Below are 23338 nucleotides of genomic sequence, written 5' to 3' on the forward strand. Positions count from 1 at the left end.
GCAAGACAGGAAGAAATGGGGTTGGACTGGGAGACCTACCTGGAGGAAGGCCCGTGCTCCACCTTCCCACCGTTCATTCGGAGGGGGGGATCAGTTTGTTAACCCTAACCCTAACCCTGACCCTGACCCTGACCCTAACCCTAACCCTAAACCCTAAACCCTAAACCCTAAACCCTAACCCTAAACCCTAACCCTAAACTAAACCCTAAACATGCTAACCGCTCCACCTGCATGACAGCTAACAGCATGACCCCAAAGAAAGAAAACGTGCAGTGAGTACTCACAGTTGGTGTCGGTCCCAATCTTCCGAGGAAAGACATCAAGCGTTTGTGTCCATCTGTAATATTTAGTACGAACTACATGTGATTTCCCGCCATACACTCCAGCTGTCTTCTCCGAGATGGTGAAGCCACTTGCTCATTAGCACAATGGTACACGCACGTGGCAAAGAACTCAGCGGCACTTAAGTGTTTTCCTTCGGCCAACATGGTGAACTTTGTTATATGAACGAACCATATATGTGTACAAAAGTATTTCTCTGACTTGAACTAATGACAAGAATAACCTTTTTGTGGTCCTTCCAATGTCTCTGTCGCAGCTTCCCCTCCGTGTGTCGGCTTGTCTTTCTCCGTTTCGCGCTCTCCTGCCGGTTAGCTCCGCCCCTCGAACATCCTGATAGGTTCCACAATCAAGAAGTCTGGCTAGCAACACATTGACACCTCAACCAACCAATGACAAAACAGTGATCACACGACAGGTTCGCGGTCACCAGAGAACAGTAGGACACTTGAATACTTTGAGCATTTAATTTTTGAGCTTATGAATATCAGTTAAGAATGTCTGTTTTACATGATTGCAGATAAACAGTGTTCAGGGGAGAGAAGCAGCACCGAACATAGCAACTACAACCCAGGAATTGAGAAAGCAGGTTTCACAGCTCATGTAGTTCTCCACTGTGTCCACCAGAGTGCAGCAGACGCCGGTTGAGTACTGTGTGGAGGATCGTGGTCTCTGATTGGATGAAGTGGAAAAGTATATTTCCCATGTTCATGAGTATTTAGTTCCACTTCAACGTTACTTAGGCGTTGATAAAAAGTATGAGAGCAAGCAGTAGTAATATTTTGCATTATTAAGCTTGTATTTGTGTCTTTCTGGAGCTGTGAAATAAAACAAGCGCCACGAGTGATAAGGACATGACTGAACAGTGCTATAAATGACATGTGTTTCCTTTAAGTTTATGTCAAACTGAATGGACTCAGTCATGACGAAACTCTGTGTCGGTTCGGTCCGTTGCGGGTTCGGGTGGTTGGGGGGGGAATAAAAGGGGGGGGGGTGGTCGGTCAGCGGGACAGAAAATATGCAAATGATTCAAACAACAGAAAACATGTTTCATGTGTTTACAAACATTGATAACTTTTTGTCACCTCGTTAGCACTTCTACAACCAACAGTTCAACCTCTCAGTAATGAACTAATAGAGAAATCTTAACACTGTTAACAATGTAGTAAAGTACCAGATTGATATTATTAATGATGTCTATCATCTTATGATCACAGCAGGTGAGTTACTCAGTGATGTCAGTGAAGAGTTTACAGTGTTGCTCAACAAGCTAGCAGCCAAAAACATGAGCGAGCAGACAGACAGACAGACAGACTATGAAAAAACAAGACAATAACAACTAATACAGTTTCCATGTTTTCAGGAGAGATCTCATTATACCGACTGAATCAATCTACCAATCAGAGCGGGGCGGGACGGGACGGGACGGGACGGGGGATTACTACAGTTTCACTGTGTGCATTCAGAAACTGGTAAATATGTCCAAGTGATAAATACTTCTGTGTTTTTAAGTATTTATTTATGTATCAGGTATGTTTAGGTCAAAATTAATCTGCATAAAGGTCACTAGCCCAATGCTAACACTAATTCTATAGTAACTCTTATTAAGCATTACATAATCACAGGGTTGGAAAGCAGGTTATGCTAAAGTCATGTGCAACCATAGTTAGCTGTAGAAAGGATGATGTCATTGTGTAATGACTGTGAGTGGATGGATTACAATTTATCTTCAAAACTCATCTATATGGGCTGAACTTTGGGGACTTCCCCCATTTCCATATGAAGATGACCTTTAAACATATAATCAGTGGAGCAGTTCTTACATGTTGCTTGTTTCACCCCAACTTTCAACCAGCACTGTTGTCCAGAGCAGGAACGTACCTATGACATATTACAAACATTACAAAATGTCTTGTTTGTGATCTGAGCTGCCCAATGGAGCAAGTTCAAACTCAAATAAATACCTCCTTCCTTCCTTCCATCCAGACAACCACCACAACCAAGCAGCACTACAACAACTTCAGAGAGAACAGACTTCTGCTGCCATTAACACACAATGAGCAACACAAGTGACTTCTAACCAGTCACACACACCTGTAACAAGGTTGGTGCTACCGGGTCTCTCCTGGACACAGATGACACGCTCTGTCGTACGTTCAGGTGTAAAGTGCTTTTATTTGCCTGGTCCATACACCAATGTACTCCTGCAACCCCTTCCTCCTCAGCCTCCTTCTCCCTGCTTCCTTTATAGGGGAGAGCTCATCAGTCTACATCCAGCTCAGCTGTGCTCATCAGTTTGTATTCAGGTCAGCTGTGCTCATTACACCTGCCTGCACTGTTCCCTGAACCACTCCTCCCACTCTCCACCTCCTGCAGCTGAGCTAAACACACCCCGCCACCACAACACCTTTGACACAACTCACCTTATTTTAACCTGGGATGGAAGACGTGTGGAGGAATTACTTCTGAAGGCTTTTGCTGCTGTGACCAGGTGATAATAGACAGGAGCCACAATAAACTGGAAATTCAGACTGATGGAGACAATCCAGGTGACTGGATGATAAAACTAAACACCAGGAATGATAAAGGGCCTGAAATAACTGTTTAATACAAAAATAAAATCAAACAGAAATTAACAACCAAACAAATCAAGAATGTGGGTCCAAACTGCAGTCAGGGAGGCTGGTTGGAAATAACATGTACAACAAATAATCATCACTGCAAACTAATCCACTAAACCAAACCATTTCACAGCACTACAAAATAAACTAACTTAAACAAACTCACACAAGACATGAATAAAGACTGGAACCATTTCCTTCTCCCTGGCAGGCCAAACACAGACACACTGTTTTAATGCAAAAAAAAAAAATAACAGTAGCTGATTTCTCATAAGTATCTGCTAAAATAACTAAAGAAAGAAAAAAAATTGATTAATATAAAAATATACTTTACAAACACATTTTACAAACAAAATCAAATCATTTACAGGCCTGAAACAAAGCCCTTCCCCTCAGTTTAGAACATGCAGTTGCCTGGAGACTATTTACAAAACAAAAGACTAATATGTTAAAAAGAATAGTTGATTTTATTTGGTCTCAAGAGCTAAAAGACAAAGTTCATCTTTTTATTTCTTCACTAATAAAACCATATTTTTTAACAAATCTTTTAAAACAAAGGGAGCCGAACTAAATCACCACCAAACCAAGGCAGGCCTCAGCTTGAGCTCAGGTGTGCAGGAAAGAGGCCCAGGTGAGCTTCCTGCCTCAATAAATAGACAATCCTTGTCAGGAGTCCAGTTTCCCTGTTTTGCCCCCGATCTCCTCTCCTCCTGTGTCCCCAGTCCCCTGTCTGCTTGTTCTGTGTCCTCCTCTTCTCACCTCCATGTCCTCCTAAGCTGTTTGTTTAACCCTTTCTTAGCTGTGTAATGAGCTAGGACTTTATACCAATCTACAAAGGTGTGTTTATTACAGCACAAACAGCTAGCGTTACAATCACTAACTTTAGTTCCCCTGTTTAGTACAGCAGCTGTTGGCAGCACTCCTACATTTAAACTACATGGATCACACTTTACTTTAATGTGTGGAGAAACATTTAAATAACAAGCACTTGGTTTTAATCTCTTCAGGAACGATGACCATGTGGCTGAACTGACTAACCTCAGAGGAGGAGCAGCGTTTCTCCAGCAGGTGATCGGTCTCAGCAGCTGGATGGAAGTTCATGTGAAGGATCCTCTTATTTTAATGTGTTTACCTAACAAAACTATTTCAATCTTATTTCTTCACTAAACTGGCGTGTGTGTGAACATTGCTAATATTCCCAGCAGCCTCTTTATTTTTCAGTCTACCGCTTGCTTGTTAATAGAAGAAGAGCAGAAGGAGACGAAGCTCACAGCTGCTGAATCCTGTCAGAGCAGCCCAGGAGGAAACTTCAAGAAAATCTGCAGAGACACTTGTTCACCTGGAAATAAACCTATTAAAACAAATACAGTAGTGTCCTGATATGAAATATGTACTGAAGCTATGTGATAATAATCACACTGAATATTAAATTTCACCCTCCCCTCCCCTCCCCCTGAAGCAGAGAGATGCAGGAACAAAAGTGATTTCAAATTTAATTTATTTACCATCAAATCACAGCAGACATCTGCCTCCACAGGTTGGGGGGGGGGGGCAGCAGAGAGAAAAGGACAAATAGAAATAAAAGACATCAACTGTCAGTGGGGCCGACAATCACAGCAGAGAAATGGAGTAACAGGACGGGACATCTGAAAAGAAAGAACAAAACTATTAGAGAGGAAACTGAAAAGATGATGTCTCCAGTGTTGGTTGTCTCTGTCCTGGAAACATCAAAAATAAACTTTAATAGAAAACCTTGCAGGGTTAACTTTAAATACTTACATAGTCCACAGCTTTGCCTCTTTTCAGCTTACCTCCTGTTGGGTTTTAAACCAAAACGTTGTCCATCTTTACCTGCATGTCTGTTTAACTTCAATCTGGAGATATCCTGAGGAATAAAGAACAAATGACCAAAAGACCAAACTATGATTCACTCAGTAGTTATTCACAACTCTTCTGAGGTTTTAATCACTGAAACCTGTAATTCATTGTGATTCTTGTTTGGAAGATCATTTAAAGAGACACTGCAGTATTAAGATAATGTGAAAATCAAAATGAATAAACTTACCCGTTAATTCATTCCTTTTTCTAAAGTCCAGCAGGTTCTCACTTCTTTTGAGACTGTCCAACTAATCGGTCACATTGAACCCTCGACCTTTGACCTCTGTCCCAAAGCCCATCTTCACTGTCGGAAAATGCAGAAGAATGAAGTGAAATAAACCTTTTTCCTTCAATCTTCACCCAAAACTTATGCAAGAAGGGCCCACCTCGGTGTGGTTATAATCCCTTATCCTAACCCCAACTCTTCAGCTGTATTAAACCAACTACAGTACAAAATTGCCACAAAATTAACAAACTCTAAATAATAAAGTGTAGACAAATGAAATAAATAAATGTCTCGGGTCCAGTCTGTGACTGTCAGTTAGTGCATTAATCGCTGAGCTCCGTTACTGTCCGAGCAGCCCGTGGTTAGTCACCATCCAGCTCACCGGAATATCTTCTCTGCAGCTGGATGTTCTTCTTTAGCAGCCGGACTATAAACCTATAAACAGATCACACATTCATGAACAACTACATCCACACAGCTCTCATTCAGCTGCTGCACTTAGCGTTGCTAAAATAACCTGTGGTTCAATCACACTGTTCATCATCTGTTGTACAACTCATTACTTCTTGAAGCTCACGTTCAGACCTGAATTCATAGAAAAGTGTTAACTTTAAAGTTATTGGTCTTCACAACCAGAAATGACCTTGATTTATGGTGTTAGACAACACTCATCAATCTGATATCTTTTCACACAAAACACAAAATAATTTCAGCAGTGAATTAAGCTCCGTGAGGAAAACTCAAACAAGTGAATAAAACTAACAAAATAAACAATTATAAAGCTAAGCTTTCGTTAAATCTCTCCTCTACAGAAACATGTCTTCACAGGAACAGCACGTGACCTTTACACGTGACCTTTACACGCATTCATAGTTCACGAGCACAGAGCCACGTTTCCTTCACGCGCCATGCTAACACTATTAGCATTGGTCTATGACATTTAACATTGCAAAGGTTAGCATAGCTGCTACTGGATTTTTTTTTTTTTTTTTTTTTTTTTTTCCGCTCGTGTCAGTCGATGTATTCTGCTGTCATCAACTTCTGACTGAATTTCTCCGACTCACCGTGGATCGAAATGAATGGCTGTATGCTCTGACAGGATAACAAGGTTGAATCTTAGCCTCTGTGTTTGGTTTAAGCCGTCGAAGCAGGAGATAAGGCTGCACGTGAAAGGCCACAGGTCAGCCGCTGAGTGACAGGCCCGAGGTCAGCTTACGAGGAAGGTGGAGACCCGCCTACTAGCCAGGTCGCACCACAACAGGTCATTTCATTGGCCCATCACGGTGTCAATCAAAGAACATCGTATTAACCCTTTCCATGCCAGCTATCGCTTTTTAAGCATGGGCTACATAACTAATGACCAAAACTCCGGTCACAACCCTAACTCATGACAAAATCACCACAGGCATAATGGGGCCTAAGGACAATCACACACACCAACTTTCAGACCCCTACCACCTTTCCTCTGGAAGTTATTTGAGGATCTGCTATTTTATTTCTGGTCAGCACCCCTATACATAATCCTAACCCATGTTTAAGTATAACATTTTCATATTTCTATTTAATCAGCTCAGTCAGTCAGTCACATAAAGAACTCTTCACAGATGTGAAGCCAACAGTTTTTATTGTGTAAACAGTAGACATTAATGACATCACTTCCTGTTTATAGATCAGTCGCTGAGCATTGTTAATATCATGAGGACTTTCATTGTTTCACTTCCAGGACTTATGGAGGAACGACAGGCTGCAGAAAAGAGTTCCAGGTTTTCCAGGATGTCCTAAATGATCAATAAGGAGGAAACAGAAATGTTGCGCTAACGTCACTGTTGCCGTTTCACCATCAGTTGCTTCTGTCTTCACAGAACATCTGGAGAGTGTGAAGAACGTCCTCTGTGGAACACTTGAAGAATGTTGGCAGAACAAGGTGCTCAGTTCACAGCTGTGATGTCAGCTGGTGATGTCACAGTCCGTGATGTCACTGCAGATGATGTCAACAGAAGGCTCTAATCACTGCTGTGCCAGTCGAGGAGTTCAGTGTCGCGTCCATTTGATGAGAGTCTCCGGTGATCGATAGAGGAAGATGAGTTTGGCGTAGAGCTCTTCCTCCAGCTCCAGCTCACCTGTCTCTCTCACCTGACAACACCAAACATCACATCAGATCACAGCATCAAAAGCAATCTCATTGGCTGACAAGGTGCTGACTCATGCTGTGGTCCAATGACATGTCAGAGGCGCCCCGCCTGTGCGTGTGTGTGTGTGTGTGTGTGTGTATACCAGAAAGATGTCGGTGCAGAGTTTGAGGATGCGGTCGACACAGGGCAGCTCTTCGAACATGATGGAGTGACTGATCCCGCTAAAGAACTCCCGCACAAACTTCCCGATGACCAGAACCACCGAGGCATACAGGCCCATGATCCTACGGGGGGGGGGGGGGGGGGGGGGGATAACACAATGACTAGCATTAATTAGTACACATTGATGGCAACTCATTCATGTTACTGCAGTATTTGAAGTAGCATGTACCCGTATCCAGCCAGGAACCCCAGGCTCGGAGGACTAACTTTATCACTGAACACAAACAGCTGAAGTCCCGCCTCCCTCCTCTCACTGAGTGAAGCCCCACCCCCAAAAGGCACCAGGCTGGCAGCTGGTTGGTCGACAATCCACCACTCCTGGATCTCTCTGCTCTGATTGGTTGACCGCTCTAGGGCTAGGAGGATGGCCTTGTATCGGCTGTCTAATTGGAGGAGAGAAGACAGACTGAACGTGATTGGATGAGGTGGTTCCTCAGGTGGTTCCTCAGGTGCTGACAGAAGATGAGGTACAAACCTGAGTAGAGCTGCTCGATGGGTTTAGCGTTGGAGTCGCTGGGAGCTCGAATGAAAGATGGAAACACTTCCTGTATCACTCTGACAACAGAGACAGAAATACATTTAGCTTCATACAGGCAGAGCTGTCAGGAAGTCTGCTGCACTGTCAGACATGTTTGTAGTCTTTTAGTGTAAAAATCACTCCTGAATAAGACTACAGCTGCTGTCAATGTCTGAACGTCCCTGCAAACACAGAAACAAACCTGTTGAACTGTCTGATACTGTGTGAATAACCCCACTCCCAGACAAACCCCGCCCCCGTGTATACAGTACCGCCCTGACACTCACACAGGAAGTGTCCTGGTTCCATTGAGCAGCGAGATCAGCTCCAGGCGAGTCTGATCGTCCAGGTAGGTCACATGTTTACCTGACGCAAGCTCCGCCTTCGCCCCCAGACTGAGGTTCCTGTTAAATGGACACGTTTTTAGGATATTTTCTTTTGTTGGATGATTTATGGATTATTTTGTTGGATGTTGAAGCGCTGAAGGGAATGTACTACAACAGTTACTACAAATACCTCCTATTACTGCTCCCTTACTACTGCCTCTAATATTAACTAATGATGATTGATGATTGGTCATTGATCAGGAGAGCAGACTACCTCTGCACAGTCCAGGAGACAGTCAGGGGGAAGTGGTCCAGGTTGAGGACCTGGCTCAGGTACCGCCTGCTGGGGGGACTGATGGTCCACAGAGAGTTACTGCTGCCTTGAAGCTCCGCCACCGTCACGTCCTCATGACCGTATGCCTCCAGAAATTGCAAGGCACTCTGGGAAATACAGGCCACAATGTTAGTGCCAGGAGTACTACTATAAACTTTGTGTAATAGTACTGCAGAGAGCGTACAGGTGTGTAGCTATAGGAGCTGATGAAGAGGCTAAAGTCTTCCTCAGTGACATCTCGGAGCTGATTCTGCTGCGCGCTCATCGTGAAGATTGGCTGTCAACAACAACAACAACGTGATTCAAACAAGTGGAAAACATTCAGGACTGATATAGTCAACAATAACAACGGCTGCAGCAGTGACTTCTACTTCTGTGAACAAACAGGTGTGTATCCCTACAGGTGTGTATCCCTACAGGTGTGTGAGTGTCCAGGTGTTTTCACCTGGAAGCCTCCCAGTGTGATGGTCAGAGAGACGTCGAGCGGCCGGTTGACGACTCCAGCGACAGATTTGATGAGCGACATGAAGAGCAGCGGAAACCAGACGATACAGATGAGTAAGAGGACGATCAGACCGCCCATACCGTACTTCACCACCCGCTTCTTCTTCTGCCCGCGAGGCTGCGGGTACCTCTGAGAACAAATACACACAAGTACTGTAATATATACTCACTTCTCAGTCCAAATAGAGGAATAAATACACAATGACGTATAAAAGTGTAGCCACAGACAGACTCATACTTTCTCAGACTCCCTCCAGCACTTTAGGACAAAGCAGTGGGCGTAAACGTCCTCCACACAGATCCATGAAGACAGAGACAGCGTGGTGTCGGTCCACACCCAGTCCATCACCGCCCTCAGCTCAGTCAGGAAGGGAACCAGGCGGAATCTACAGGTGCACAGAGACGGTGATCAGACAGTCAGGTGGGCAGGCAGATATGTGATCAGACAGTCAGGTGATCAGACAGACAGGTAGGCAGACAGACAGGTGGGCAGACAGACCGTAAAGTGATTTCACAACCAGAAAACACATTGTTGTGACAACGCGCATTTTTAAACAGAGTTCTGTTTGGCGCAAACATCATTTGGAGAGTTATTTTTCTCTTTTCAGGGAGCGAGGCTAACATTTCCCGGTGCTTCCAATCTTTGTGCTAAGCTCGGCTGGCACTCACCCCTGGAACAGGAACAGGTTGAGGTAGTTGTGGCTCTTTGTCAAGAAGTTTCCCAAAACTCGTGTTGGGTAACCAGATCGAATCTGATAGGCTGACAGACCAAAGTAAACACACTTGACAAAGTACCAGAGCTGAGCCACCAGGTTCTGGTTGAAACGCCTGCAGAGGGATGTACAGACGGACGGACAGACAGACGTTATTTACAGCGGTGGTCCGTCTGCAGAAGTTTATCATAGCTGAAGATAGCACAGTTTTTACAACAGAAACAACCACTGTGAAAACAAAAGTTATAGCAGCATCACACAAACTAAAATGACCTCCATCACGTTAGGAAGGCAGCAGGTAAAGGTGAGTTACCTCTCAGTGACGGTTGGCAGAATGAAGAACATCCAGAAGTGAATCCCGAAAACCAAAACTACCTGGAAGACCAACTTCCCCAAAACTGTCTTCCTTAAATAAAGAGCCCTGTCTATCACCATGGTACCTGCAGACAGACAGACAGACAGGTAAAGAAACAGACAGACAGGTACACACACAGACAGACAGACAGGATAGGGGTAGACATACCAAACTGGATGAGGACCATCACCAGGAACGCTTCAGGAACTTGGTCTTCTGAGAGGGAGGAAGTGATGTCAGCAGCTGCTGAGTGTTTCTGGAAGTTGAACAGAAGAAAACAGAGTGAAGTCCAGAGATTGATGGAAGTTTCCGACTGAACAACACGGTGAAGAAATCAAAGTTTACTCCGAAGGCCCAGAAGCCAAAGACGATGATGATGAAGTCGACGGTGTCGGCGAGGAACATGAGGACATAAACATCTGTGACGGCGCTGTACTCTGGTTGGACGAGAGCTCTGAAGAAGTAGCAGAGCGGACGGTACAGAGACATACACCTGGCAGACAGAGGGGGATTATGGGTAAAATTGTTCCTTAACAAGAAGAACAGCAGTTTGACGGTGAGCTGCAGTTCACCTGCTGACGGAGAACGTTTTGGCTCGGATGGAAACTTCTCGGAGTTTCTGCAGCAGCAGATCGAACCTGCCGGGCTGCTGAGCCGTGGAGAAGTCACTTCCTGGAAACACCAAGAACAAAACATCAGCAGCTTCACCTGCAGACAGTCACGTTCAGAGGTCCACTGTCCTCCTCAGGTCAGTAAACAGCTTCTGTCTCCTCCTGCTGCAACAGAAAGACGTTACATCAGCACCTGCTTCCATCCAGTCTGCTCCATCAGTAGTGGAGGGAAACTGACTCGGCCACTATCACACATGAAGGTCCGTGTTTTCATCCACTGGCACGTTTCATCATCACTCTGCTGATTCATTTCCATGGAAAACTGGGGTTTAAACCATCTGTGACTCACAGTATATTGTCTTCATCACAGTATAGTTTGTTCGACCTTCACTCTGATCTGATCAACAGACTTCTGACTAAACAAAATGAATGGAGACAGATGGAGAAGTATTTCTGAAACATGTTTGTGATTTTTCTGTAACTGCTCCTCTGATTGGACCAGCCCAGCATCAGTATCAAAAATAAACCAACCTCTGTGGCCCCGTTACTTTCTTTTAAATCAAAACTGATCAATTGAATGAATCTGTGATCAGCAGCCATGAAGGTGTGTTCAATTTGACCTGCAGGAGAGGGCAGCTGGGTGGAGCTGGAGCGCATTCGTCTCCGGCCTCGCCGTCGCAGCGTGATGCCGGGGTCCGCCTCATCGATGGAAGAGCTACCCTGGGTGCAGCTGGCTTGGTTTTCATGGTGACAGACGGCGTCAGTCTCCACGGTCACGGTCTGGTCCCACAGTCCGTGACACTGCGGAGGATGAGGAGGAGGGCGAAGTTAGTCCGAGTTTACCTTCAGTACGACTCTGATGATGTCATCAGTACTTCACCTTGAGGATGGATCGATGGTAGAAGAGAGCGAGCAGCTGCAGCAGGTCATACAGAACGTAGCCCTCCTTCTTCTCCACACCCAGGATGTTGGGAGGGTGGAACGGTTTGGACCGGTCCACCTCCAACTTCTGGTTGAACGGGAAGAAACCAAACTGGAAGAAGTACTTGATGACGATGGTGACCTGAGAGGGAGACAGGTGGACAGATAGAGAGAGAGACAGGTGGACAGACAGTTAGACCTGCTGTTTCAGATTAAATAAATCTCTGTGAATCCGCCACGTGGTGCCGACCTCCGTGTAGATGATGGCCGTCATCCAGAACATCTTACTGGGTCGCGGGACAGACAGCGTCGCCCAGAGAAACACCAGAACAGGAAGTACTAGAGTCAGACAGCTGGCAGACACCATGTGGTTCAACACGATGACCAGGTAACACACCGTCTCCGACCTGAGGGACAAGACAAAGTTCACAGGCCTGCACTGAAGCATGACTCAGATGAAGCTGGCTGCCCGGTTCTTTAGAACACCTTCATTGGTAGAGTTTCATTGTAACAGGACCTGATGATCCACGTTCCACCTCCAACCAGTGTCCTGGTTGTCCCTGAGTGAGAACCAAATGACCTCTGACCCCCGGGAAGAATTCCAGATGGAAGTAAAGAGACGCTTCCTCCTGTTCTCCGAAGGGCTCACCAGACTGACGTGTTTGTTTGATCTATATGGATCATGTTTGCGGCACTTAGTAACGCTGTTTATAAAATATAGTTATTATTATTATTGCTAATATGATCATTATTATTATTATCATCATCATCATCATCAATAGTATTATTATTATTACTATTATCATTGTTATTATTATTAGAGAGCACTGCAGCCAAAGGGAAAACGATGAACACCTGTGGCATATGAACGCTGTAATCTGATTTTGAATGAATGAACACGTGCAGGTTTTGGACTCGGTGGTTCTGAGGGATGCGGATCTGGAGGGTTTAGTTTCAGTGGCAGCTCACCTGTCCAGCAGTTTACCTGGCTGCGAGGATGTTGTAGAGGGCGTAGCACATCTGGAGCAGCTGGGGCTGGTTGCCGTAGAAACGCTCTGATGCCTCTAACTCCTTGTCATAGAAAGTCCTGAAACAAAGAGGGACGCAGTGTGAAGTGTACGCAGGTGACAGGTGGCCCACTCTGTGACTCACCTGCCCTCACCTGTTCCTCAGCAGCTCGCTCGCTGTCAGCTCCTGAGTGTGAGACGCCAGCGGACAGGAAGTGGAGGCCGAGTCAGACAGGAAGTCGCTTCTCTCTCCTGAAGAATGAGCCTGCAGCTGCTTCCTGAATTCTGACCCCGCCTCCCCCATCCTCAGTTTTACCTCCTCCACCTCCTGCAGGTCCAGGCCCAGAGCAAGGCTGTAGGAGGGAGGGAGGAGCAGGGAGGAGGGGGAGACAGGGGAGGAGGCAGGAAGGAGGCGTGCCGGCTGAGTGTCAACAGGAAGATGTTGGTTCGATTCTCCACCACTGTTCAGACACACAAACAAAACAGGAAAGAAAAACTAAAGTATTCTTATTTTGTTTTCTTATTTGGAATAAAAAGAACCAATCACGGTGCACAGAGCGGGAGGATCAACAGCCTTCATCAGGAAGTATTCAGAGTTATTGATCACCACGTTAACTTGACCACTGGTACGAGAACATTAATGATGTCATCATCAACCTGAAACAGAGAAACATCAGGTTTTATATCAAACTCTGGAAATGGTCAACAGAGATCCTTGAAATGTTCAGAAAGTCTACGGCAATGAAGCTATGAGCCGGGCGAGGTGTTGACACGTGATGACATCATGTTTCAATAGGGGCGGAGCTTCACTGTCCGAGACCAAAGAAGTCGCGTCAGGTCAGGAGACACCAGGTGGGTTTTCTGTGATGTCGTTGTTTCGCTCAGCGCATTGAACACAATCGTAGCTCCGCCCCTCCTTCTCACTGGATTGGTCTCCCTGTGACTTCTTGACACAAACTTGGTGGACAGCAAGAAGAACACAGACTGAATCGAGCAGGAAGGGAAGGACCACGAGGGACAGATGAAACTAGAATCTGATGTTTCTCTGACTCAGGTTGATGATGACATCACTAATGTTTATGTACCAGCAGTCATGCTGACGTGGTGATCAATAACTCGGAAAACTTCCTCATCACCTTATTGTCCACCGTGCTGCGTTCAGGAACCATCTGTACTCCTGATGGACCCTCCTGTATCATTAATCATTAATACTGTTATTATTAGTTCTACGTCCTCGTTCTGTCGTCTCCATGGAGCTTGAACTTACAAATAAGATCTGATTGAACTCTTAATGAGACTGTTACATGCTTTGCTTTCATGAAGAGATTAAATCTATTGATGGGTCACAACTGTTCTGAACTCTTTAACCAGAACCACGAGACCGGACCGGCTCACAGGACCTTTAACTTCTGACTGATCTGTTTAAATCACTTTAAAATCACAACCAGAATTCTTTGGTTGTTCATCAACATAGAACTGAAGTAGAGATGAATATTTGTATAGTTTGATCCGGTCCTTCGGGTTGGTACTCTTGTTGTCCGTTTTCAGTTACAGGAACACAATCCAGACAACAAGCGGACAAAGTTTCACTGATTGTCTTCAGGGAACAAACCTGTGAGTCCAGCGGATGCCATCTTCCTCTGAGGAGGACGAAGACGACGAAGATCGGACTCTCGCCATCCTCGACAGTCTGGGTCGAGACCTTTGGCTGATTCTGGCCACTTGGCATTCTGGGCAACCTTCTTCTTCCACTGGGGGGTCTCCGTGTGTCCCTGGTCCAGGTGCTGGACTCTCTGTTACCCATGGGGTCTCCTCTGGTTCATGGGGGCAATCTGGTCTAGATCCTGGTTCTGTCTCAGGTGACTGTCCTCCTGGAACACTGACTGCAGGATCTGTTAAAGCTGTTTCTGGTCCTGGTTTGGTGTTATGTTCAGCTGGTTCTGGTCCTAGTTTCTCTTCTGCTGTTTTGCCTCCTGAACCTTCATCTTCCTCCCTTCCTCCCTCTGCTGAGGCCTGTTGCTCTGCATCGTGGGTAGTGTAGTCCAAACCAGACTCTCTGGAGGATTTCATCATCTGCTGCTGGTAGTAAACATTGATGGCCCCCCTGCTAGGAACCAGACCCTGAAAAACACCAGATTCGTCAGATCCTGCACCTGCTGCACGGAGAGTCCTGCAGTCCTGAATGCGGTTCTGAATGCGGTCCTGAATGCGGTCCTGAATGCGGTTCTGAATGTGGTTCTGAATGTGGTCTTGAATGTGGTCCTGAATGTGGTCCTGAATGTGGTCCTGAATGTGGTCCTGAATGTGGTCTACCTGCTTGGCTTGCTCCGTCAGCATGCAGCGCTCGATGCGGAGGACGGTGGAGATGTCGATGTGTTCCTGACACAAGCCGCTGAGCCAGGCAGTCAGAGAGTCCATCAGAGCCGACAGCAGAACCCAACAGAAGCGCAGTGTGTTGGAGAACCGACGCAGAACCGTGTCTGAAACAACATCAGCTGTCAGTCGTCAATCAAAGACACATTTTAAAGAGACAGTGAAGACAGACCTCCTACCTCCTCCTACCTCCTCCTACCTCTTCCTCCTTCTACCTCCTCCTCCTCCTACCTCCTCCTTCCTCCTCCTCCTCCTCCTACTTCCAACTTCTACCTCCTCCTCCTCCTCCTCCTCTTCATCCTCCTCCTTCTACCTGCTCCCTCCTCCTCCTCATCCTCTTCGTCCTCCTCCTCGTCTTCCTCCATTTCTAGGACTTCAACTGATGAAGAGGAATCAGAAACATTTACAACATTTAAGTTCGAGAACATATGAGGACACAGGAGAGACAAGTTCAGGATATCAGATGCTCCTCCTCCCCCTCCTCACCTCCTCTCCTCTCCTCCATCTTGTTCCTTTGTTCAGAGGAGTTCTTCCTCCTCCTCCTCTCAAGGTTGTTTCGGGCTCTCATGGCGGTTCTGGAGTCCGTGATCCAGGCGTGATAGACGAACTGACAGAAAACACAAACATGACTCAGGTTTACATACACGAACCTTCACATATAGTCTATGACATGACCTCATCACACATGACTGAACTCTTCTGTCTGATTGATTCAGGACTTTAATCAAACAGTGACATCATCAGTTTATGTTAATTAAGTTTCATCGGTGAATATTAATATTAATATTAATATTAATATTAATATTAAAATGCTTCACTGGTTACTGAAGTAGAACTATTTCAGTTCTATTTTGTTTTAGTTCTACTTTCTTTATTTCTATTTGATTTATAGTCACAACAATGACTTAAAACTAGTTGTTTCAGTTTCTGGTTCTGTTAACAGATGTTCTCCACCTCTGGTTCTGTTGACAGATGTTCTGTTAACAGATGTTCTGTTAACAGATGTTCTCCACCTCTGGTTCTGTTAACAGATGTTCTCCACCTCCGGTTCTGTTAACAGATGTTCTCCACCTCCGGTTCTGTTAACAGATGTTCTCCACCTCCTGTTCTGTTAACAGATGTTCTCCACCTCCTGTTCTGTTAACAGATGTTCTCCACCTCCTGTTCTGTTAACAGATGTTCTCTGTTAAAAGTTTTCCTTCCTAGCTTACGTATGAATTGTTGGTTTCTCTGTATATGTTGTAAAGTTCTGTTGTAGCAGGTAAATGTAGAAGAGAGGAAGTACGAGTACCTCAGTACAGTACTGAGTTAAAGTACTACAGTACTGAGTTAAAGTACTAAAGTACAGTATTGACTACGGGACGTTTCCGCGGCAACTGAATTTGCTCCGTTTGCACTAAACGGATAAATGGAACATGAAAACACCGCAGCTCAGAGAGCAGTTCAGGTAAACACTCACCTGGAAGGCTGATTTCTCAGGAAGCTCCTCCTCCTTCTTCTCCTCTTCCTCTTTCTTGTCCTCTTCCTCCTCCTCCTCCTCACTGTCTGTCTCGAACAGGTAGTAGTCACCACTCCTCACCACTGCAGACAAGCAGACAGTCAACTGAAGACCAGCTAGTAATCTGAACATGATAACAACCACCGACAGGTGAGACTGATGATGTCAGAGGTCACATGACTCACTGGAGGCATGGTTCACCCAGGGTCTCCACCACTCCTTCTGCCGCTGGCCCTTTAGGTTTTCCTGACCTACACAAAAATATACTCATCAATTCACTGATTGACAAGTAAGGATTTCGGTCTGTTACCATGACAAAAGATGTTTACATACCATCGGTATGGGAGCTGTCTTGTGTCAAACTCAACATTTTCTCTTTTCCTTTTCGGAACTTCTGCTGTCGAGATTTAATTCTCTCCATCCTTGGGGCAACAGAGACAGTAAGTGGTTCAGAACAGGACAGGTGTTTCCACCAACAACCGCTAGACACCATCAAAGAAGAAAAGATCTGATGCTTGAACACACTCCAAGTCCAAGTTTAGACTCGGTCTTGACTGTTTACACTCAGTCTGGACGGTTTAGTCTTGGTCGGGACGGTTTAGACTCGGTCTGGTCGGTTTAGTCTTGGTCGGGACGGTTTAGACTCGGTCTGGTCGGTTTAGTCTTGGTCGGAACGGTTTAGACTCGGTCTGGTCGGTTTAGTCTTGGTCAGGACAGTTTACACTCGGTCTGGACTGAAATGATCTGGACCGTCTTACTGTCTCTTCAGTAGGTCCATGGACATCTTCTCCACCTCCAGTCTTGCTCTGACGGCTTTTACCGTGGACGCCTCAAAGAGCTCCGCTCCCCTGGAACACACACACACACACACACATGAACATCAGGTGAAATTGTGTGAGTGTGTGTTCTTGACTGTATGTTAATGAGTGTGTGTTATTGAGTGTGTTAAGGAGTGTGTGTTATTGAGTGTGTTAAGGAGTGTGTGTTATTTAGTGTGTTAAGGAGTGTGTTAATGTGTGTGTTAAGGAGTGTGTGTTATTGAGTGTGTTAATGAGTGTGTTAAGGAGTGTGTTAAGGAGTGTGTTAAGGAGTGTGTTATTGAGTGTGTTAAGGAGTGTGTGTTATTGAGTGTGTTAAGGAGTGTGTGTTATTGAGTGTGTTAAGGAGTGTTATTGAGTGTGTTAAGGAGTGTGTGTTATTGAGTGTGTTAATGAGTGTGTTAATGAGTGTGTGTTAATGAGTGTGTGCTATTGAGTGTGTTATTGAGTGTGTTAATGAGTGTGTTAAGGAGTGTGTGTTATTGAGTGTGTTAAGGAGTGTGTTAAGGAGTGTGTTAAGGAGTGTGTGTTATTGAGTGTGTTAAGGAGTGTGTGTTATTGAGTGTGTTAAGGAGTGTGTGCTATTGAGTGTGTTAAGGAGTGTGTGCTATTGAGTGTGTTATTGAGTATGTACCTGGAGGCCAGCAGTTGTGTATTCTGCAGGTCCAGCACCACATACAGGAAGTAGTGACTCCTGAAGACTCTCCTCTGCAGTAACAAGAAGCAGAAACAGACTCCATCCCAGATGATCCCGGCCTCGTCACTTGGCAGCTCACACTGTTTACTGCTCTGCTGCTCGGCTGTAAACAATAAACATGTAAACAAACACCTGAACAACAACACAAAAAATAGGCCGTCTCACCCATCCTCTGCAGCTTTGCTCTGTTTTAACTCCCAGCTCTGACTCGTTCTGACTTGTTCTGGTTAGAAAGCCAGACTGAGATACAGACACACAGGTTACATACGTTTGGTGTATCCTTTGATGGTGCAGGCCAAACTGAAGAGCTGAATCAACCAACAGTGATTGAACACCAACGACTTGATGAAACCACAGGCCAGGATCTGACAGACAGGTACAGAGAGACAGGCTGTGTGACTAAATACTTTAGTAAATATATAATGATGATAATGTTGATGATGATGATGATGATAATGTTGATGATGATGATGATGATGATGTGATTATGATGGTGATGATGATGATAATGGTGATGATGGTGATGATGACAGTAATGGTGATGGTAATGGTGGTGGTGGTGATGATGGTGATGATAATGGTGATGATGATGATAATGGTGATGATGATGATGGTGGTGATAATGATGATGATGATGATGGTGGTGATAATGATGATGGTGATAATAATGATGATAATGGTGATGGTGATGATGATGATGATAATGGTGATGATGATTTTGATGTGTAATGATGGTGATAATAATGATGATAATGATGGTGTTAATAATAATAATAATAATAATAATAATGATGATGATGATGATGATAATAATGGCGATGATGGTGATAATAATATAATTAATGATGATGATAAATAGTCTCACCGACAGAATATTCTTCATGGTGATGACGAACACATTGTAGCCAATCAGACAGTCCCAGTACAGCAGGATGGATTTCACTGGTTTGAGCAGCAGGTCTCCGCCCACCAACAAGAAGTAGAAACAGGCCACCAGGTAACCCATACAGAAGATACTGATCCTGGAGCAGATCAATAACATGATCAGCTTCAATGTCCTGTTTCAGTTTGTCACACAGTCAGGTTTATTATATGGAAACATATAATATGCCTCTATATTTAAAGAGATGTTAACATATACTTAATATGCTTATATTACATACCACCACCTGAGGACAGAGGTTTTAACATGCATGTAACACAGACATTTAATAAAACTATTTATATAATGGATCTTTATTTGGTATTATATGTTGTGAACATACATGTTAATATGTTTTACAGGTTTCACATTTTGTTTCCACATATATTTAATGTTTTGTCCTCCTATGCACATAATTACATACATGGAAATTCAATATTTGTTCAGAAATTAAATTCACATTTAGATTTTATTTTAACAATTATTTCTGGTTTGAATTTTGAATGTAGGATTAATAAAACATTTTTAACAAATTTGTAATCTGAGATTATAATCTTAAAATATATTTCATATATTTTCTAAATGATCTTGTTATGAATATTGGACATTTAAGTTTTTAACAGTTTTGTTGAAACTTTTATCTCTATTTTTATCTATTTTGATGAGAAAGTTTTTAGTTGAATCAGGACTTTATTCAGGTTTAATCCAGGACCTCGATCTGAAACAGATTTCTTTTAGTTCGTTGAATCTTCTGATTTCATCTTTTCAGGTTTAGAGACATTGTCTTTGGTAAAATTCAGACTGTGGGTCTGTTTGACTTGTCTGATAAAGACTCCGGACACCGGCCTGTAGCGCCACCCCCTCACCTGGTGGTCCCAGTGATGAAGATGATGGTGAGGACGAACCAGAACATGTAGCTGAAGATGATAACCTTCATCATGTCAAGGTAAGACCTGAACACACAGACAGCAGAGAGACAGGTGAGCAGGTGAGCAAGGTGAGCAGGTGAGCAGGTGGCCCGGTGGGTGGGGTTTACCTGCACAGCATGAAGTCAGGCACCGTGTTGAGACGGAGTCGTCTGATTGGATCACAGATGAGTCCGTGGTCTTCGTCCATCTCGCTGTTGTCTCCAGCGAGCGTCTGAACTGACGGCTGAAGCTCCTCCTCAAACACCTGCAGCTGCAGCGACGCCCCAAGGAGGAGCAGGAAGTCGTCTGAAAGGTCCGGACACCCAGAAAGAGAAATGTAAAAGAAACTACACGTGTGTTTGTAATCTCAGGTTTAACATCTGGTTTTCAAGTCAAATCAGAATTTTGAAGTTTTAAACAACATTGTAAATTTAAAGTTAAACGTTTATTTGTGTTTTTTTGTTTTTGTTTTTGAAAAAAAGAAACTCCGATTCAACATTTTCTGTATCGAGTTAAACTTGAGACTTAAATAAGAATCTTTGTTTTTCAGTTTGTTAATTTAATTCCATGAAGTCGTGTCTTCACAATCCTGAGAGTCAGCAGCTCAAATAAAATATGAATCGCTGAACCTGACGATGATGATGATGGTCTTACAGAGGAGAAAGAGTGGGTTTGGTGGTGTCAGGTGATCGGGCAGGAAGAGCCACTTCACCACGTTGGAGTCCATGTTGGAGGACAGAGGTCTCCAGGGATAATCTGAAATACACAAACACACATTTCCTGTTGTGAAAACATTCTTCAGGAAATTCCTCAGACTCCTCAAGAAGTTATCATAATTTGTTAAAAATGTTTTCATGAATTTCACCAGAAAAAAACAAAAGACTTTAATCTTTTCAGAATAAAAGTTTGTATGTTGGTGTTTTCAAACTTTACTTGGGGTAAATAATCCCAACACGTTGACTTCAGGCGGATCTGTACCTTTACAGGCAGCAGGAGGGAACCCAATGCACAGCAGGTACTGGAAGCACAGCAGGCCCGACAGGAAGTAGCAGTACCTCGGCCACACTGAGGTGATGCACTTCCTGCTACGACATGATAGGACAGTGATGAGGCCAATGGCATGGCCAACGGCAAACAAATCCATCCGCTGACCAATCACGTTCACGGCCAACAGGAAGCAGGTCTGAGGCGGAGACAGACAGGTGGGATGTTTTTAAACAAGAACAGGTTAGCCTGTTGCTATGCCAACATGTGTGCGTCTCACCTCTAGTCCAAACTTGTAGAAGAAGTAGTTAAGGAAGTATTTAACACAGCTCAGCACACCATTGTCCAGGTGACGTCTTGTGATGTCATCAAAGAGCGTCCTGGTGGGGGGCGGGACTTTGTTACAGCGGAGGCGGTAGAGTTCCTGGTGTCGGTAAATGGTCACTTCGAAGGCTAACAGCGCTAACATCATCAGGTTGTACTGTTGAGACAGGTTAGCATGATGCTAATTCATTCAAACCAATACTGCTACAGCATCCATCCATCATCCAGCCGTCATCCATCCGTCATCCATCCATCATCCCTCCATCATCCCTCCATCCATCATCCATCCATCATCCCTCCATCATCTGTCATCCATCCATCATCCCTCCATCATCTGTCATCCATCCGTCATCCATCCATCATATGTCATCCATCCGTCATCCATCCATCAATCATCCATCCATCATCCATCCATCATCCGTCATCCATCCATCATCCCTCCATCATCCATCCATCATCCGTCATCCATCCATCATCCGTCATCCATCCATCATCCGTCATCCATCATCCGTCATCCATCCGTCATCCATCCATCGATCATCTGTCATCCATCCATCATCCATCATCCATTCATCAACCTGATTGGCCCTAGTTTCATTAGGGGGTTATTAACGACTCTCTGTCAGGCCCCTCCTCTGCTGAAAGACTAATGGTGTCTGTTGCCATGACAACCCAATTCCTAGCAGTGCAGAGATGCACAAGCCTCTCCCCCATGTTGTGATTCTCAGAGGATTATTATTGTTTTTGCTATGATGGGTTGTGATGTCACTCCTCACCCTCAGGTAGTCCAGCAGTTTTCCATCTGTTTTGTGAAGCCCCACCCACTGGGCGGGGTCAACAGGAGCAGAGTACAAAACAGAGCGAGACAGGTCGATACTGGAGTTCCCTGGCTACAGAAAGACAAGACACGCAGGTCAGAAAGACAGGTTACACAGAGACAGACAGGTATGCTGGTGATGCCATGGTTACCATGGTGCAGTTGGAGGAGTATCTGATTGGCTGGACGACATTGAGTTGGTACAACATCTTGCAGACGGCCACCACACAGGTCCACACTGTACATACTCCTGACAGCAGGGGGCGCCACTTCCTGCACGGCAAAGCCACACCCACACAGAGCACGAACAGTAGGTTAAACACACACACCTGCAGAGAGAGAGACAGGTTAAACACACACCTGCATAAAGACTTTCACACAGACAGATTATAGACAGACAGACAGACAGGTTACAGACAGACAGGTCTGACCTCCTTCACAGAGACCCAGATGATGTAAGAGGAGACGATTTTGACGATGTGCAGTTCCAAGAGCCACCAGAGGAGGCACTGCAGGCGCTGCAGGGAGAGGAGGAGGCGCAGGAACAACACAGAGAGACGGTCCACCACCAACTTCCAGGAGATGAGCACTGAGGAGCAGAAACCAGAGTGCTCTCTGATAGTGTATTAACACTCACTGGTATCAGTGCATCAGTGTGTTCACTCTGTCACTATGGAAACATGCAGTGCATTATGGGTACAGGATGGTGAACTCATACTGGTCCACCAAGTGAGTGTGAAACTTTTCAGCCTCAACAGTCTCCATCAGCAGAAAGAGAGTAACCACCGAGCTGTTTTCACTTCTGTAGCTGTTCCTGAACGCAGCACGATACAAATACAATGTTTATTTTGTGTCAGGATTTCTGTCTGCTCCTACTGTTTGCTCCTCTGTTTTGTCCCCAATCACCTCTCCTCATGTTTTCTGTCATTCCCCGGTCTGTTTGTTATTGTTTTCTGCCAGTCACCCGCTCCCACTCCCGCTCCGTGCAATCAGTCGGTGCTCCCAATCTCAGCTGATCGCCAAAGCTAAGCAGTGTCAGGCCTGGTTAGTACTTGGATGGGAGACCACCTGGGAGTACCAGGTGCTGCAGAGCTACCAGTCGGAGCTACCAGTACCAGAGTCTGCTGCCGCTCGCTGTGGAGGACCTCGGGATTCCCCCAGCGCAGCCTCGCCCGGTGAGAGTCAGTGGAGTTTCCCTCCCGACTCGGGAATCAGACACTGACTTTAGGTACCGGCCTGTGTTGAACAATAAAGACTGTTTTTGAACTATATCCTGCCTATCACCTGAGTC

General features: G+C 45.0%; 1 protein-coding gene across 1 annotated transcript in view; it reads right to left on the reverse strand.

Annotated features, from left to right (window-relative positions):
- Positions 1-6671: 6671 nt before the first annotated feature.
- Positions 6672-23338, reverse strand: part of LOC138215418 (piezo-type mechanosensitive ion channel component 2-like) — a 33459-nt gene continuing 16792 nt past the window's right edge. Inside the window, exons 18-55 of the mRNA XM_069177543.1 lie at positions 22479-22636; positions 22200-22376; positions 22007-22120; positions 21187-21387; positions 20901-21105; positions 20577-20678; positions 20051-20228; positions 19881-19967; positions 18958-19114; positions 18361-18457; positions 18030-18195; positions 17336-17425; positions 16911-16999; positions 16763-16828; positions 16539-16660; positions 15566-15686; positions 15393-15458; positions 15020-15186; positions 14319-14827; positions 12862-13167; positions 12685-12786; positions 11950-12106; positions 11659-11841; positions 11399-11579; positions 10740-10839; positions 10513-10660; positions 10336-10423; positions 10126-10252; positions 9769-9927; positions 9338-9485; positions 9041-9229; positions 8780-8872; positions 8536-8702; positions 8223-8339; positions 7894-7973; positions 7588-7801; positions 7339-7480; positions 6672-7197 (exon numbers count right to left, since the gene is read on the reverse strand). Of these exons, the coding sequence (XP_069033644.1) occupies positions 7096-7197; positions 7339-7480; positions 7588-7801; positions 7894-7973; positions 8223-8339; positions 8536-8702; positions 8780-8872; positions 9041-9229; positions 9338-9485; positions 9769-9927; positions 10126-10252; positions 10336-10423; positions 10513-10660; positions 10740-10839; positions 11399-11579; positions 11659-11841; positions 11950-12106; positions 12685-12786; positions 12862-13167; positions 14319-14827; positions 15020-15186; positions 15393-15458; positions 15566-15686; positions 16539-16660; positions 16763-16828; positions 16911-16999; positions 17336-17425; positions 18030-18195; positions 18361-18457; positions 18958-19114; positions 19881-19967; positions 20051-20228; positions 20577-20678; positions 20901-21105; positions 21187-21387; positions 22007-22120; positions 22200-22376; positions 22479-22636 (5675 nt within the window). The 3' untranslated portion in view covers positions 6672-7095. The remainder of the gene's footprint in view (positions 7198-7338; positions 7481-7587; positions 7802-7893; positions 7974-8222; positions 8340-8535; positions 8703-8779; positions 8873-9040; positions 9230-9337; positions 9486-9768; positions 9928-10125; positions 10253-10335; positions 10424-10512; positions 10661-10739; positions 10840-11398; positions 11580-11658; positions 11842-11949; positions 12107-12684; positions 12787-12861; positions 13168-14318; positions 14828-15019; positions 15187-15392; positions 15459-15565; positions 15687-16538; positions 16661-16762; positions 16829-16910; positions 17000-17335; positions 17426-18029; positions 18196-18360; positions 18458-18957; positions 19115-19880; positions 19968-20050; positions 20229-20576; positions 20679-20900; positions 21106-21186; positions 21388-22006; positions 22121-22199; positions 22377-22478; positions 22637-23338) is intronic.

Source organism: Embiotoca jacksoni, unplaced genomic scaffold (genome assembly GCF_022577435.1).
Source record: "Embiotoca jacksoni isolate LCO1_2020_lvr unplaced genomic scaffold, fEmbJac1.0.p SCAF_75, whole genome shotgun sequence".
Taxonomy (NCBI): Eukaryota; Metazoa; Chordata; class Actinopteri; family Embiotocidae; genus Embiotoca; species Embiotoca jacksoni.